The sequence below is a fragment of the Peromyscus leucopus genome, chromosome 15, assembly GCF_004664715.2.
Source record: "Peromyscus leucopus breed LL Stock chromosome 15, UCI_PerLeu_2.1, whole genome shotgun sequence".
Taxonomy (NCBI): Eukaryota; Metazoa; Chordata; class Mammalia; order Rodentia; family Cricetidae; genus Peromyscus; species Peromyscus leucopus.
The window spans coordinates 16,869,578-16,886,518 of record NC_051076.1 but is presented as its reverse complement, the minus strand read 5'-3'; the positions used below and the strand labels follow the sequence as shown (position 1 = coordinate 16,886,518).

At 43.4% G+C, this 16,941-nt stretch overlaps 1 protein-coding gene across 1 annotated transcript in view; it reads left to right on the top strand.

Moving 5' to 3' along the window:
* Positions 1 to 16,941, top strand: part of Dnah14 (dynein axonemal heavy chain 14) — a 225,464-nt gene that overhangs the window by 175,586 nt on the left and 32,937 nt on the right. The window contains 9 exon segments of the mRNA XM_037211077.1: positions 6,847 to 7,077; positions 7,330 to 7,351; positions 7,354 to 7,450; positions 9,419 to 9,510; positions 9,513 to 9,662; positions 11,591 to 12,012; positions 12,086 to 12,284; positions 12,863 to 13,099; positions 15,878 to 15,963. Of these exon segments, the coding sequence (XP_037066972.1) occupies positions 6,847 to 7,077; positions 7,330 to 7,351; positions 7,354 to 7,450; positions 9,419 to 9,510; positions 9,513 to 9,662; positions 11,591 to 12,012; positions 12,086 to 12,284; positions 12,863 to 13,099; positions 15,878 to 15,963 (1,536 nt within the window).

Here is a 16,941-nt window from a genome sequence, read left to right as displayed (position 1 = left end):
GGTTGTGTTTATGTATTGTAGAATGTCCAGTGACGGATGGTCACCGCAACTAGGTACAGGGCAAGAGGGAAGAGGGATACTAGTCGTATCTAGCTCTGCTGGTGCTATAAAAGCAATGGGAAGCCACGAGAGATGGCCACACGGGGACTGATAATTCGGGGGTATTTGGTAGGGAGACTCTGACTATGATGGACTTCCGGTGGGTGGGGATCCGCTTCTCCTCTCGATCCAAAGCTGTGCCAGGATGATGACTCCGTGAGAGATGCCTGAAGAAGTGCAACTGAACAGACCCACGGGCGATCATTCATGCAGGATATAACAGCAACGTGGAGTTGAGACTTGTCAAGCGCACACACCAGAGAGAAACTGGGGAAGAATAACAATAGTCGAGTAATACAGATATAGGAGGGTCAGATTCTGATCTAAGAGATAGTCCAAAAAAGGTGTATCCGATTAGGATACCAGAGATCGATAAAATCTCATGGAAAATAACCGATCTAATAATAATCATCTACTGAACGCTTATGGCACAACAGCAATTGCCTAAACTAAAATCTTTGTTATAAAAAAAAATACAAATTAATTCCTGAAAACCCAGCCAATATTTGATACAAATAACCAAAAAGCAAACAAAACTAATTCAGCAAATACTTATTGAAGAGATAACTATGTTAGCGAAGGAGGGTTCTAGGGAACAATGATGAAATCTAACTTTGGGAAGAAGCTATGCCTAGACGTGAACAGAATCTAGCTAAGATGAGCTGGTGAAGTCAGATATAAGTCACAGTAGAACGGCACACCGAGGCTAGTGAGCAGTCAGGGAGGCAGCGATTCTGATTAGGTAAGTGTCAGTGATTTGAAAACCAAAGGTAAGACCTTCTTTCTTATTATTCGAGGTAATAGGGGATGGAAATGGACACTAGAGACCTTAAAACCCTTCCGTTAATCCTCCTGAGTGTAGGCATGTTGTGCAGTGCACCTGGTTTTACACAGCACTGAAGATTAATCCTAGATGTTCTTGTGGTGTGGCAAGCATGCCACCAGCTGAGCGACATCCCCAGCCCTCAGCCATTTCCTTTAGAGAATGAATGAATTTAGATATGACAGAGTTATCTTTGTGAACAAATAAATTAGAAAATGGTGACTCTTCAAATGCTTAGGGTTCCAAGAAGAGCTTTTGCAGAAAGCAGACGGCATTTCAAGCACTTCGGGCAAGAGAACCACTTGCTTCTGGGTGTCCATCTCATTGTTCATGTAATCCATATGGGAAGGTTTGCTAGGACCCGAAAGGGAGGTGGTTACGCGCTAACAGGCAAGAAAAATGACAAGCTGTAGACCAAGTAAGAGCGAGAGGTTTTCTCAATGGCGAATTAATTGTCTTTCAGATTGAAGAACATTTACAGTTTCTACACACCTCCTACAGAGATGTTATTGTTGAAAAACATCAACTAGCCAACCGGAAAAAGCTGGCCACCAAGCGCCTGCAGTGCGCGTCCGTCCTGCTCACGGTCCTGGAAGACGAGAAGGCAGGGCTGCCCTTGGCTTTAAGTCTCCTTTCTGTTTCCACGGGGGCAGCTTGCACTTAGAACTTGACTCACACACTCCTAGAACTGCCTCGGCATCTGACCTCCTGTACGGATCTCAGTAGTCTTACTCCAGTGAAGCAAAGGAATCCCGTCAGGTCCTCAGCCAGGGCTCTTCTCCCCTGTGGCTAAGACAGCAGCACATTTCTGTCTGACGAGGCCCAGGGGGAGCCTCCCAGTGGCCATGTTGAGTTGTTCTTCCTCAGCCTGGAACAATGCAGGTGGAGGGAGTGGATGGAGACAAAAGAAAATAGCTATCATTTGAGTGGAAAGCGAAAACTTCATGTTGCCCCGTTTTATCTGATTTTTAAATTTTTCTAATCCACTCCTAATAAGCTGGCTAAAATCTTGGTTTAGTTACACTGCACCTACCCCAAAGGATATTACAAAATCCTCTAGATAACTTTAACTTGTTATAATTATTTAAGTTAACATATTGTGGAAGGCTCTTTAAGGACAGCAATATAGTTGTGGTATAAAGTCATACCAACCAGAGGGAGATTGCTGTCCTCAAAACTTGACTGATGTCCCTAAGCGCCCAGTGACTGCCAAGGGGGGGCTGGTACCAGCACCATTCCTGCTCTTCAGAGCCTTGAGGAGTGAATTTCTGTTAACCATGCTTTCTCCACTGACCAACCAAGCACATGCATGATGTTCTCTGCACTCCAACTTCCTCCTCTGAACATGCAGTCAGTGGCGTTTCATTTATTTATTTATTCATTCATTCATTTATAAGGCTCACTATGTAGCTCTGGCTGGCCTGGAACTCACAAAGATCCACCTGCCCCTGTCTCCCTGCTGAGATTAGAGATGTGCGTCACCAAGCCTGGCTCAGCAGCATTTTTCTAGCGGGAGGATGAAGTGGCGAGTGAGAATCTCGCAGTGCAGTGTCTGCTGACAGTGATATTCAGCAGATGGTGGGGTGGGGTGATCAGTGTGTGAGCATCAGTAACCATAGAATGTGATTTTGTTGGCTTGTTTTATGAGACCAGTTCTCATGATGCAGCCACAGCAGGCCTTGACTTCCTTATCAGAACTAGTTTTCCTCTCAGAAGACAGTTCTTTGACAGGGGCAGGGTAAGATTTTTGTAGTCTGTTCACTTCTGTTTCAAAGCTAACAGAATTCTTTCATTTCATCTGAATGGGATTTTCTCCAGATCACAATTAAAAAAAAAAAAAAAAAAAAAAAAAAAAAAAAAAAAAAAGGATTGCCAGGTGGTTTTAGGTGGTATGTGATAAAGGCCCTAGAGAAATCCATCTGAGGGCACTGTCGCCCTTGCTGGCCCAGAATTGATGCCAATGCTCCTGAGTCAGCTCTGGAGCACCAAATTTGCAGACAGGTGCCACCACGCCCACCCTGGCCACTATTAAGTGTTATTCACCATGTACAACTTGAGAATGGTAATAGTGATAGCAATGATAGACCAGCATAGAGGCCACACATTTTTAAAGTATCTCATAGTGTTAGGCTAGAGAGATGATTCCATTAAAGTGCTTACTACACAAATATGAGCAACTGAGTTTAGATCCCCAGCACCCATGAAAAGTACATCTGGACCCCAGGGCTGGAGGGAAGAAACAGGCAGGTCTGGGACTTGCTGGCCAGCTAGTATGGCCCAAGTTGATGAGTTCCAGGTTCAGTGAGAGACCTTGTCTCCAACAGATAAATAAGTAAATAAATAACTAGGAGTAGGCTAGGGAGATTGCTTAGTGGGTAAGAACACTGCTGTGCAAGCATGGGAATCTAAGTTCAGATCCCCAACAACCACGTAAAAAGCTGGGCATGGCTGTAGCCCCAGCACTGTGAGGGACAGAGACAGTAGGATTGCTGAGGTTTTCCGGGCTGCCAATCTAACCAAGTTCAGTGAGAGAGCCTGTCTCGAGGGAGTATGATAGGGATAGAGCCAGACACCTGAGGTGGCCCTCTGCCCTTCACCGCAGACCTGCGCATGCACACATGGTGTATGCTCACACACATACACACATGCACACACACACACACACCAAAAAAGTCAAATAAGATGGAGAAGACTAGAGGAAGACATCCGGTGTGTGCATGTCCACACATGCGCGCACAAATATCTACCACACACATAAATATTTCATAAATAATTATCAATTCAATAAACTGATTTCTATCTTAACGTTTAGATTCGATGGCAAGAAACAATCAATGAAATAGACAACAAGCTGAAAGGCATCTGTGGTGACATACTTCTTTCGTCCGCATGCATTGTCTACGGCGGAGTCTTAACGCCGGAATTCCGCCAGCTGGTGATCGAGAAGTGGGAGGACTTCTGCACTAAGTTCAGAATTCCCCTGTCGTCCAAATTCTCCTTAATGGAAGTGATGGCGGAAAAAAACGAGGTAGTAACAGAAGTCCGTTATCCAATTAAGTGGCTTTTGTTGGTGGTTGGATTGGGGGAGGGTGTGTTGGGCATGGATGTTTTTCCTAAACTATTGTGACAAATGAAAACATTGAAGTTTTTCAGCCTTTTATTCTTTCTTTTTTAACTCACAGATCTAATGCCTCAATTTGCTATATTGGTCCTGTTTCTCTTTCTCTAATAAATCCACAAAATGTTCTTTTTTCCTATTGTAATCCTACCCCCCTGCTGTAATGAATCTAGCCAGTTTCTCTCTCTAAAACTTCTTTTAGTAATAAAATTAGTGCAGTTATTGAACCATGGGTGCATTCTTAGCCATAGCCAAAAGCACAGACTTATATTTACCAATAGATATCTATTGTCTATTTATATAGGTCCTTTGTGAGTATTCAAAAGATTGGAAAAGAGAAATCCCTACTACTATTTAATCCTCATCATTTTAGATCAGTTTCTTCAGTGATAACGCTACTTAAATAGACCTTACAACCTATAAGGTCAGAAGGAAATACCATCCTCTCCACTTCATAATGAATGACCATCTAACCACATCTAATCACATCACTGATTGCATTAGATGTATATGGACTAAATGCTCCAGTTTTTAAAAGTCTAAAATCACAAGAGCACATAATAGTTTACGCCAAAGCACAAAACAGAAACCACATGTTATTTAGAAAGAACACGTCTAAAACATTAAGATTTGGAATTTTTTAAAAAGGAGAAAATATACCACAGATTACAAATAGATGAAACTGTCTCAGTGGCCCAGAAGGGACTACTAAATTATCAAAGCTTACTTTGCACTAATAATGGGTTTAGTTCTCCAGAACTATATTAATAATTCTAAATTTGTTTATTGATAACATGACTTTAAATATTAAGCAAACATTTTTAATTCATTCATTTATTTTACATCCTGACATCAGTTTCCCCTCCCTCCTCTCCTCACATTACCTCCCCCAACCACCCCTCCCTACACCTAATCCACTCCTCTGTTTCTGTTCAGAAAGGAGCAGGCCTCCCATGGGTGTCAACAAAGCATGGCATGTCAAGTTGAGGTAGAACTAAGCTCCTCCCCTTGTATTAAGGCTGGGCAAGGCAATTCGGTATGAAGAATAGGTTCCTAAAAGCTAGCCAAAGAGTTAGGGACAGGCCTGCTCCCACTGTTAGGAGACCCACAAGGGGACCAAGCTACACAACTGTCACACATATATAGAGGGCCTAGGTCAGTCCCATGTGGCTCCCTGGTTGTCAGCCCAGTATCTGTGAGCTTCTATAAGCCCAGGTTAGTTGTTTCTGTGGGTTCCCTTGTGATGGCCTTGCCCCCTTGGCTCATACAGTCCTTCCTCCCTGTCTTCAGGATTCTCTGAGCTCAGCCTAGTTAAGCAAACATTTTAAAAATTAAAAAATATAGAGAAAAGAGATAAACCTACTGGAGTGGCTTGAACGAGCTCTCCTCCATACGCTCATATATTTAAACACTAGGTCCCCAGTTGGGTGGCACTTTTTGGAGAAATGTTGTGGGGTATGCAGCCTTGCTGGAGGAAGTCTGCCACTGGAGGCATGCTTTGAGGGTAAAAGGCTTTGCCCACTTCCAATTTGCTCTCTATGCCTCAAGCTTGTATTTGAGGAGACGAGCACTCCACTTCCTGCTCCAGCTTCTGCGCCTCCTGTTTGCTGTCACGCCCCTGCCATGAAGGATTCCTGAAGTTCGCCTAAGCTCTTCCTCCCATAAGTCACCTTGGTCAAGGTGTTTTGTCACAGCAGAAGAAAAGTAACTAATACAGAAGTTGGTGCCATAGAGTAGGAAGTTGCTGTGAAGAACCTGACTGTGTTCTTTTTTATAGGCATGTTGAAGAATTTTGGACTTTGGACTAGAAAAGCGGCTGAATGCTATAAACAGAGATTAATGGTCCATTCTAGTAGGTAACAGGCAGTCAGTAATGCTGAGACCAGCGTGGCTTCGGGGGGACTGAGGACTTGAATGACAGTTAAGATGGATGCCACCCCTGTGATAGTTTGGCAAAGGAGCTGACTGCCTTCTGCCCGTGTCCCTAGAACTTGCCGAACACGAATCTGAAAAGTGGTGGAGAGAAGGGCACACTCGTAAGCTCGGCATCACGGCCAAGGCACTGCAGAGGAGGCTGCAGCTGTTGAGGAAACCTGCACCATTGAGGAGAGGCCTGATCTACACTGGAGCGGAGGGAGGGCAGGCTCCAGCCAGCTGAGCTTTCAGCTTGATAACACTAAGGCCTCAAGGGGCCTTGTGCTCCTAAAACGCAACTTCAGGCAAAAGCTGCTGATGTGGTTCAAGGGGATCAGGTTCGCCCCAAGGCAGCCAGCCCGGTTCTGACTTTAGAGGAAAACAGAAGTGCGAGGCGAGATGAGGCCATGCAGAGTGGGAGGCTCATCAAGGCAGAGTTAGCCCCTGAGCCGAGTCCTGGATGTGCATCTCGTTCTGAGAGTGTGGCCGTGGGCACATCCCTGGACTTCCTCAGCTTCTTCATCTGAAAAGTTAGAGTGTTTGTAGAAATTTAATGAGTTAATGAGTACATGTGCTTGATAGATGATGAGTGAGAAATAGAATCACTACATGGGTTTTCATAGCTCCACGTGATTGTGTATTTCCTATAGGTAGAGAGCCTGAGAGTCCTGGAAACAGGTCCCTGACTTTATGTTTATTTTCTTTTCCACAGTGTTAAATTACTCACCATAACAGAAATCCAACTTGTTTTATTGTTTGCTCCCTTGATCTTTTTAAGGATGATTTGTCTAAGAGCAATGATTGTTTAGGGTCCTTCATGACCCTTCACAGGACCTGAGCCTGTGCAGAAGTTTCTGAAATAGTAAAAAAAATACCAGTGTCTCCATTCCAGATCAGCCGGTGGCATAATCAAGGCCTGCCCCTCGGTCAGCACTCAGCAGAAAACGCCATCTTGATAAAAAGTACTCAGCAGTGGCCACTGGTGATTGACCCCCACAAGCAAGCCCTCCACTGGATCCGCCAGATGGAAGGGCCCCGGCTACAGGAGATTTCCGCTGAAGACAGCCGTCACCGCCAAACAATCGAAAATGCCATGCAAGCAGGGGGCTGCGTCCTCTTGCAGGTATTTGGACGATGGAGCCTAATTTCTTCTTTCTATTGCACCCCTTGTTATATGCAATGAACATAAATGTAGAAGTTGTAAGTGTTCAGGATCTTTGTCAAACAAATGTATACATAATTACATTTGCATGCATGTACTATATATGTGCACACATGCACATAGTTTAGTTCTCTTATGGTATCAATCATCTGTCTTTTCAACTGATTTATCTAAGACATTTTTTTTTTTTTTGCATCTGTTGGACTTTTTCAGAATGTGCCTGAAGCAATCCCTCCAGCTTGAAGGCAATTCTAAAGAAAGACATTTACCAGAAAAGAGGGCACTATTACATCAGAATTGATGATTCTGAGATTGACTATGATGAAAGGTTCAGGTAATGCTTCTCATAATCAAATCCAGTCCTATGTTTTATTTTTTAAGATAAGGAACATTGAAGGCCTATGCACCCATCCTGAGGAGTGTGATCCTGAGGGAAAGGGTGGTTGTATCATCAACATTCCTTTGGGTTTTGTGGTTTATGGCTGTCACCCACGTTCAGAGAGTGGGTGTTATCGGTGTTGTCAGGCTGTATGTGATGGGGACTGTGACCAGGGCTGAGCAGGAAGTCAACAAGCTGGAAGCCTGGCCTGCTTAGTCCCGAGGAGTTTGATTTGATCCCCTTGACCAACACCAACACAGGCACGATAAGCTTTGGCCACTTTAAAAAGCAAAAATCCAGGCTTGGCCAGTGTTTGCTGTGAAGCATGAGCATCCAGGTCCAGAAGACACGTGTGTAAAGGGTGACATGCATGTACAGTCTTAGCTTGGGGAAGGCAGAGGCAGGCCAGTCCCTAGAGTTCAGTGACCAGTCATCCTTGCCAACTGAGAGAGTCTGTCTCAGGAAATAAGGTGGAGAGCATTTGGGGAAAATACTTGAAGTCAACCTTTAGCTTAGACACACACACACACACACACACACACACACACACACACAATCACACTCACACTCACACTCACATTTATATTTAGTATTCAGAACAAAAAGAGATTTTGCCCAGGGAGGTAGAAGTACTAGGAGGGACAATTGGAATCCTTAACAACAGAGACTTCTTTGCCTCAGATGAGCACCATGGAGGACCGGGCTCCTAGACAGCCAACATCCACCAAGGCACTGGGGCTAGTGGAACTGGAGGTCCTTTGTCTCTTGAACTGAAACACTACATTCTGTGGGAAACAGCAAGGGTGATTCTTGGAGAGGAATTTATCCTGCGTCCCTGGGGGAGACATAAGAGACAGGTCCCAGAGTTCCATATAGCAAAAGCAGGTCACAAAGTTGTGTCATGGTCAAGGATCCTTCTGCAGGGTCTCATGTAGGTCACACACTCAACTCATCACAGGGGTTCATGTGTCTCAGTAGCTTCGAGAGAGATAGCAAGGAGCCAGAACAGTAGCCAGTGCCCTAAACACATGCCATGTTCTGGCTTCTGACCAAGGACAGGAATCAGAACTAGTCATTTGTGAGGTCCCTGTCCCTAAACTGCCTGGCTGGCTTCTCTACTGCTCAGCATCTGAGGCTCCAGCAGGAAGCCACCTCCTTCCTCCAGGCAGCTTCTCGAAGAACTATGTTGTGGTGACATTTGATGACCACAGAAACACAGTTCCTGAGGAAGCCTTTGGGGCTGTGTGAGAGCCTTGTCTCTTTGTGGGCAGAGCCATGGGAGTCATAGGTAACTGTGGCCAACTGATCTCCAGAATGGATGTCTTCCAGAGGGTAGGGAGGGGGGTGATGCTTTAAAAGACAGACTTGGGGACAGATCTCCACTCTCTCTGGCCATGCCTCAGCCTCCCCTTTTAAAAGTGGAGTGGACATGCCCCTGCTCTTCTTAGTTGCTATAAAAACAGAACAAGACCTAGAATCTCATTCCGTCTCACTACCTGCTCTAAAACCACCACCGTCCTTCCTGCCCTTCCCTCCCCTGCGCCCAGGCTGTCCTTCAGCCAGAAAGTCCAGGGGCTCCAAAGGAGCTGCCACCTCAGCCCCAATCCCCCATTGCCTTACAACTGCAGCCACAGAAACCATTCTTTACAATGATCTGGTGACATCCAAACTCTATGACCATTTGTGTTTACCCTGACCTTATGCTTAAATCTAGTAAGGATATAATTTATGACTGTTTTTAAGTATAAACACAGACTTGTTCACATAGTATAAATGAAGATCATGCATTGAGTACAAAACTGACTAACACTAAAAATGAATCTTTTCACTTCCAGAACGATATATTTTATATTATTTAAACATTTGGTTTCATCTTATTCTTCTGTAAGTTCTTTGAATAACTGGTGTCTCTCTTATTTTTAGATTGTACTTATCCACAGGACTAGACAACCCCCACTTTTCTCCATCAGTTTATAACTTTGTTACGATTATCAACTTCACGGTAACATTCCAAGGTTGCAAGATCAGCTCTTATCTACAGTAGTAAGTCATGAAGTTCCTCATTTAGAAAATCAACGAGCCCAGTTATTAGAGAGTATTTCTCATGATGCTGTAACTCTGGAGGAACTGGAAGATAAAACATTGACCATACTGCAGAAAACAGAAGGTGAGGAAAAATACTGAGTATGATCAACAAACAAAATAAAGCAAATGTCCGAAGAAGAAACCATGAGGTTATTTTCTGAATTGGTACCCAAAATGCCAAGCCTCCATTACTACCAGATAACCAGTTGGGACGGGTGAGTCCCCACCCACCCATGTCCAAATTTCACATTGTGAATTTTGATGTTCCTCGGCATCCATGTTTGCTTAGTTCTTTCTATACACATTCGACCACCAAACACTGCACCAAAAATTTTAAGCAGATCTCTGGCCGTGGGGGAGGTGCTTAGGGTCACCAAGTGTGTTGATCCTAAAGGACTTTTTACAGAGAAATAATCATGTGACTCTTAAATATCACATTAAAATGTGGTATTTATTAGCAAAGAAGTCAAAATTGTTTTCCTCTTGTTGGAAGAATATCTAAGAATATTTTTGTAGCAATAAAACATAAGTTGATGTCAACTTCTTCCTGGCTTACACTGATATAACCACACCTAAGTCAACTGGGACAAAACACAGTTTATCTGACTCTAAACTGTCTCTGTGTTTTAATTTGTGTCTCTTTAGGAGACATAATATGTTTCTCAACTACATTAGTTCTCAAGGTTACATATAGAAATGCTCTATAAACTTATTGCACTTATTTCTTGTCTTTTTAAATATAAATATCCAGTGAGCACTGTACACGTTTGCCTAACCCTGAACTCCACAGACAGGTTCTGGCTTCTATTGACTTTTTTGGTTGACTTTTTAAAAGAAGGGTCTTTCTAAGTAGCCCAGGCTGGCCTTGAGGAGGCCTTAGCCTCCTGAGTGCTGGGATTAGAGTCTGGTACCACCACATCCAGGTATATTTACTTTTAATATTCATGTTATTAATTACTGTTTGTCTAAGGGTTCATGCCCTGGAGTAAAAAAAGCCTGGTGTTACCAAAAACTTCACTGAAATAAGCTTAAAAACTAGAAGGCTGGAGAGTCGGCTCCAAAGTGAAAGAAAGCCCTGGCTGCTCTTCAGAGGACCTGGGTTTGGGTCCCAACATTCACATGGCGGTTCGCGACCATCTGTAACTTCATTTCCAAGGGATCTGGTGTCCCATGTGGTACACAGACAGACGTGCAGGCAGCAAATTCATGCATGTAAGATAAAAATAAATCTTTAAAACTTAAAAACAAAACCCTCTCAATAGTAGAAAGCACGGCTGCAGCTTTGTCTCCTGACGTCACGCCAGGGCCTTTTCTTTTGTCTTTTTTTTTCACCCTGCGGACCCTTTGCAAATGTATTATGGCTTCTAGTTTTGTGCTTTTGATGGGATTTCTGAGTGTGCAAGTGAGCATGTCGCTGTGGCTTTACCTGTTTATTGTGCCTTTCCGAGGGCTCTTTCCTTCTGTGTGTTGTGGCGTGCTTATATTTTATTTTATTATTATCCCTTAGAAGGCAATTTGCTTTCTAGTGAGAGACAGAGAGGGGCATCTATCCAGGCGGGAGGGGAGGTGGCGAGGATCTGGGAGGCGTGGAGGGAGGGGGTACCATAATCTGGATATATTATATGAAAAAAAAAACTATTTTTAATAAGAGAAAAAATGAAATAAAAATTTTAAAAAAAACAGAATTTGACAAATTTGAAGTACTTCTAGGAACTATGCAGTGTCCATAAAGGGCACTTCGTTCTGTGAACCACTCATATGAAACAAATGAAAATAATTCAATGTTCATCAGAGAAATACCTGCCCCTATTATGCCTTTGATATCTATGCCCTACCAGATTTTTGTCTTATTAGAGGATGAGATCGTTTTAGCTGCTAACATTTACTAAAAATCCGGATATGAGCCTGGCAAAAGGCTCGCAGAGAAAACTCTCACAGTGCCCAGAGTGGGAAACAGCTACTTGCCATTTCAACGGGTTTTGTTTAAATTCACACTTTGTTCGTTTTTAGGAAGTGTGTTAGATGATGAAGAAATTGTAGAAAACCTAACAAAATCCAAAATGACTTCAAATGAAATTTCCAAACGTATCCAAGAAACAGAAAAGGCAGAACGTGAAATTCAAGCAACTCGCAAGAACTACCTCCCCATAGCCACCCGGGGCGCCCTGCTCTACTTCGTGGTGGCCAGTCTCACCCAGGTGGAGTATATGTACCAGTTCTCCCTGGAGTGGTTCCGGCAAGTTTTTGTTTTCTCTACAGTTTCCAAAACCAAAGAACAAAAGCATGATTGGAAAATGGACGAAACATCTCTGGAAAAAGCCAGTGAGATTTCTTTAAGTGTCTTAAGCCAACAGAATCTGAAAAATGAGAGGAATACCTTAGCAGAGCATACTAAGAACGCAACAGATGTGCTGACAAGAAACGTGTTTAGGGTAAGCCATCCTTTTACTGTGAGTTTTTCCAACACTACCTCTCGGACTCAAGTAAGGGTTGTGGTTTCTCTAGGTGGTCTCTGCAGCTCTGTTTAATGAGCATAAACTCTGCTTCTCCTTCTGGCTTTGTGTCTCCATCATGAGAGAGAATTCCAGTGACGCTCTGATGGCTGATGACATAGGATTTCTACCAGAAGAAGAATGGAACATCTTTTTGTATTCTGGCATTTTGATAAATATTAAAAATATACTATCCAAGCCTAGACTGAATAGTAAGTAAAAATAATTTCTCTGGATATGGTTTTAAAAAAAAAAAAAAAAAAAAAAAAAAAAAAAAAAAAAAAAAAAAAACACTGAAATATGTTTCCTTGTAAAATACTAAAAGATTTCAAGGTTTACTTCTGTGATTGAGGTCAAATTCCATGTCAGAGTCACAAATGTGTGAACATGCAGTCAGCATGTTCTTTCTTTGTCTGGCTGTGAGAAAACATTTCACCGTATAGCCAGGCTAGCTTAGAACTCATGATCCTCCTAAGTCATTACTGAGTGAGTGAATGCCTAAATAAATCACAACTAGTAAGATGATGGTGGTCCTGAGGTAAAGCCGACTGTCTAGCGGTAGTGGATAGGGACACACACACTGATCATAATGCCCCCGGGCCCCTTCCTGCCTGATGTGTCTTCCCTTACTGTTGCCTGTCTGTGGTGGTCTGGATGAGACGTCCCCAGCCCCTCTGGTTGACTTTATATGAAGTGGTTCTTTACTCAACAACCAGTACTTGTTAGTTAGCCCTCCGTAGCGAGTCCCCAGGTGAAGGATTTCCTGCGACCCTTCTCCCTCCTCCGTCAGGTATATTTGAAATCCGCAGAAAGGAGCATCTGCAGTGGGTTCCGGACCTGAGGTGGAAGCAGTGCCAGTATGTCAGCAGCCAGCTGGAGCCCTTCTGCCTCCTCTGCAAGTCGCTCCTGTCCAACAAGTGGCAGTGGAACGCCTTTAGGGACACCAAGGCCGTGTACTCTTTCCTGGGCAGCCCGTTCTCCTCACATGGGGCTTCACTTCAGGAAAGCCCCAGATCACCAGAGGAGGGTATGGACCTTCGCGCTCTAACCTACACCTGGCAGATGTGTGTGTGTGTGTGTGTGTGTGTGTGTGTGTGTGTGTGTGTGCGTGCATGTGTAGATCGTCAGTGTGTAAAGGTGGGTCACGAGAGGCATGCCTAGCCCTTGGAGGCAACAGCTGGCAGATCGCTTGAACTCAAGGCCAGTCTGGGCTGTAGGACAGCCAGGGCTACACAGAGACACCTTGTCTTAAAAAACAAAAAAGAAAAAAAGGGGGTGGGGGGAGAGGTAGATCATAACAAATAGAAATGAAGAGCATTGATATGTTCCGTGTGGCATGATCGAGTCAACACGATCCTCACAATAAGGAAGTGGTTTGTATGAATTTCACTGTTAAAGGTAAGAAACTGGTGTGAGTTCCGAACTTTGGGAACATTAAATATATCAGCATATCATTACAGCACTCTGGTTCTGAGCCTTGCATCTCAGAGAGCCTTCATAGATCCTAATTTTATGTAACAGACATGGTCTAAAAGTTACACAGGAGCTGGACATACACCAGTGGGAGAGCACTTGTCCAGCAGGGCAAGGCCCCTGCACTCAATCCCCGGGACCACAAAAAGAAAGAAAAACATACCCATGAAAAACGTAACAAGCCCAGGGAAGAACTGCACAGGAAACGGATCTGCTTGTTTGTGTTTTTCAAGACAGGGTTTCTCTGTGTAGCCCCGACTGTCTGGAACTTACTCTGTAGACCATGCTGGCCTCAGACTCAGAGATCTGCCTGCCTCTGTCTCCTGAGTGCTGGGATTAAAAGTGTGCGCCACCACCGCCCAGCACAAACAGATCTTTTAAGGGCTGTCATCTTGTCATATTTTCTCCTCTTCTATTCCTGCTTTGAGCTCTGCACCCCCTCTTTCTCACCCTTTTGACTATGATACCCCCACTTGGGACACAGTCTAGTCTGTTTGCTGCCACATTGTTCTCCATTTTTGCTTGCAGAGTTTTGTAATAATGGACAATAATGTAGTCCAATAGTATAAATATTCTCATACCTACTTCCCTTCTGTCGGAAAGAGAATCCCAGAAGTAGAAATGCTGGTCCGAAGGAGACACCTTTCATGTGAGAAGTCCCTGCCAGGATGATTTCTTTAAAAATCTAAATTATGTATTTTCACCAGCAGTGTGTATGCCCAGTCTTCTTGAAATTTTTTATTACCTTTAATTAAGTGTGAAGGCATGTGCACGTAAGTGCAGGTGCCCACAGAGGCCATAGGTATCCTATGCCCCTGGAGCTCAAGTTAGTAGGTGCTTATGAGTCACCTGATGTGGGTGCTGGGATTCAAACTTGGGTCTTCTGGAAGAGCAGTGTGTGTGCTGAACCACCGGACATCTCTCCAGCCCACCTGCACATTTTCTAAAAGAAGGCTTGATCTTTTTTGAGTTGTACCAACCTGAAAAGTTCAAAATACTTCCATTTTAATTGCCATATTAGCAAGTAACTTTTTAAGGATTATTGGTGATTTTATTTGTCTATTCATACATATACTTTACTCCTTTCTAAAATGAATTGCTTATCTCCTTTTTGATTGTTTATAAGAATACTATTAATGTAGATAATATATTTTGTATATTTTTTTCTAAATCCATTCATTATTTATTGGTTGATATAATCTGTACCATACAGGTAGTAAGCTGTCTGTTTATGGTGTCAATTATATCTATTTTTCCACCTCCTTGTTTTTCAGACACTTCTAATGAAGAAGGCCCCTCACCCACACAGTTCTGTTCATGGATTGCTGTTGGGGTTTTTTGTTTTTTGTTGTTGTTTTGTTTTGTCTTTGCATTTATCACTAATCTCTCTGAAATTCCTATGATATATATATATATTGGTTTTTCAAGACAGGGTTTCTCTGTGTAGCTTTGCGCCTTTCCTGGAACTCACTTGGTAGCCCAGGCTGGCCTCGAACTCACACAGATCCTCCTGCCTCTGCCTCCCGAGTGCTGGGATTAAAGGCGTGCGCCACCACCGCCCGGCTCCTATGATATTTTAATATAAGACAAAAGTCAATAATTTTTGTGTAAAGGAACTCTCAGTTAACCCTTCATGTAAAGTGAGGATCCTTTTATTTTGCAAACAACTCCAAATTTATCACTTGTGATTGAACTTACCCACACCATGGGATTTTTAAAAATCAAAATATTAGCACATTTAAAAAACACTTTTTTATAATCCCAGTTGTGTGTAAAGTTAGACATTGGGGAAATGCCAGGGAAGCAATGTACTTAGGAACAACAAGTGTGGCTGGAGACAAGGCCTGGGGGCTTCCCACTTCACCAGCCAGACCCCATCACCATGGAGACAGGAGTCAGCACAAAACAAATAACTGTGAAGTTGCCAACATTGTGGTAATCCTCTTTGAGCTCCTGTGGGTCTCATCTCTCCATCAGTTTTAGCTGTTGTAAATAGAAATCTCTCGTTTATACGCTGAAACTCTCCTGAGAGGGCAGGCACTGAGGGCCTGGCTGCGTCCTTGGCTTCTCATTTTCCTTCTGCCTTGTAGCGCCATCACTACATCCCTAGCCTCATCCACCCTGTCACATCCCTACCCACCCACATCATTTGGGCCTATGTCTGCTTCATGATGAAGGATGGTGATGTCCCAAGACCTAGGAAGAGTACTTACTTATTTAGCCAACCATGTTTCTTTTCATAATTTTATAACTTAAGTTCGTATAGTAACATCATTTAGTGGCACAGCTGTCTGGTTATTAATCCCAGTCTCTTCCTCTTGATGGTATCTAGCTGAACTTCTGAATGAAAATGATGAAATGTTGACACCTATTAATTTTCCTTGGGAAAAACTCACTCCATTTCAAAGACTTATCTTGGTAAGATTTGTTAAGACAAAAGATTACAATTCTAAATATTTCAAGTAAGCTTATGGGTAGCTTGAACCCCTCACAATTTAAATTTTATAAGCACAGTATGCTGACTTCTGCAAGCTATGATTTCCTGAGCCTTAGTGTAGAGGGAGGCACCAGCATCCCACCCTAATGGTTTGTCATGTGGTGGCTTCGCTGCCATCCATCCTTTATAGACAAGACGAAACCCTGAGGGACGAACTGAGCTGCCCAGTGCCACAATTGTCTCCCTGTTCTTTTGAGATCTACCCTTTCTACGGGTTACTTTCTGCCCTCCTCCCCCTCCATGCTAAAATTACAAGAACAGACCCAGTCCTTTAGGGAGAAGGCAACAGAGGCCCAATCAGGATATGATAGGTAATGTGTCTGATCCCTGGTTCAATGTCCAGAAGCCACATGGCTGACTCCCAGCTAAATCACATCCACCAAAGTGGCACTTACAGAGGCAGCATGTTACACAGCTCCCATTTCTCAGCTGCTTTAGAACCTGGCTTGGGGTTGGGGAGGTTCGGGGTGGGACTAGCTGTATATTAGTCAAGTTTGTTAAGGTAGCAAAATGCCTAAGATAATCAACTTATAAGGCTCATCTGTGCTCAGTTTCAGAGGTTTCTCAGTCCATGGTCAGTAGACAGAAAGAGAGGTGTATTAGTCAGGGCTCTCTAGAGTAACAGACCTGCCTTTCCCATTCTCAGACAGTTTCAGATCTGCCTTCCATGCATGAATGCTGAACTTTCTCAGAACATATTTTATAATCATGATGTAAAAATGTACCATGTAAGTGGTTTGCCTATAAGGCAGTCTTCACTGGGAAGTTCTGTGCCCATTATACATGTACTATATGTGTGCCCAACGTGGTTCACATGCCCACAGCTCTCCCCAGACCTGTATTCTGTCCCACTTAAGCTTAGACTGTGCCTTTTTTTTGTCTTATGAATGGTAGGATTA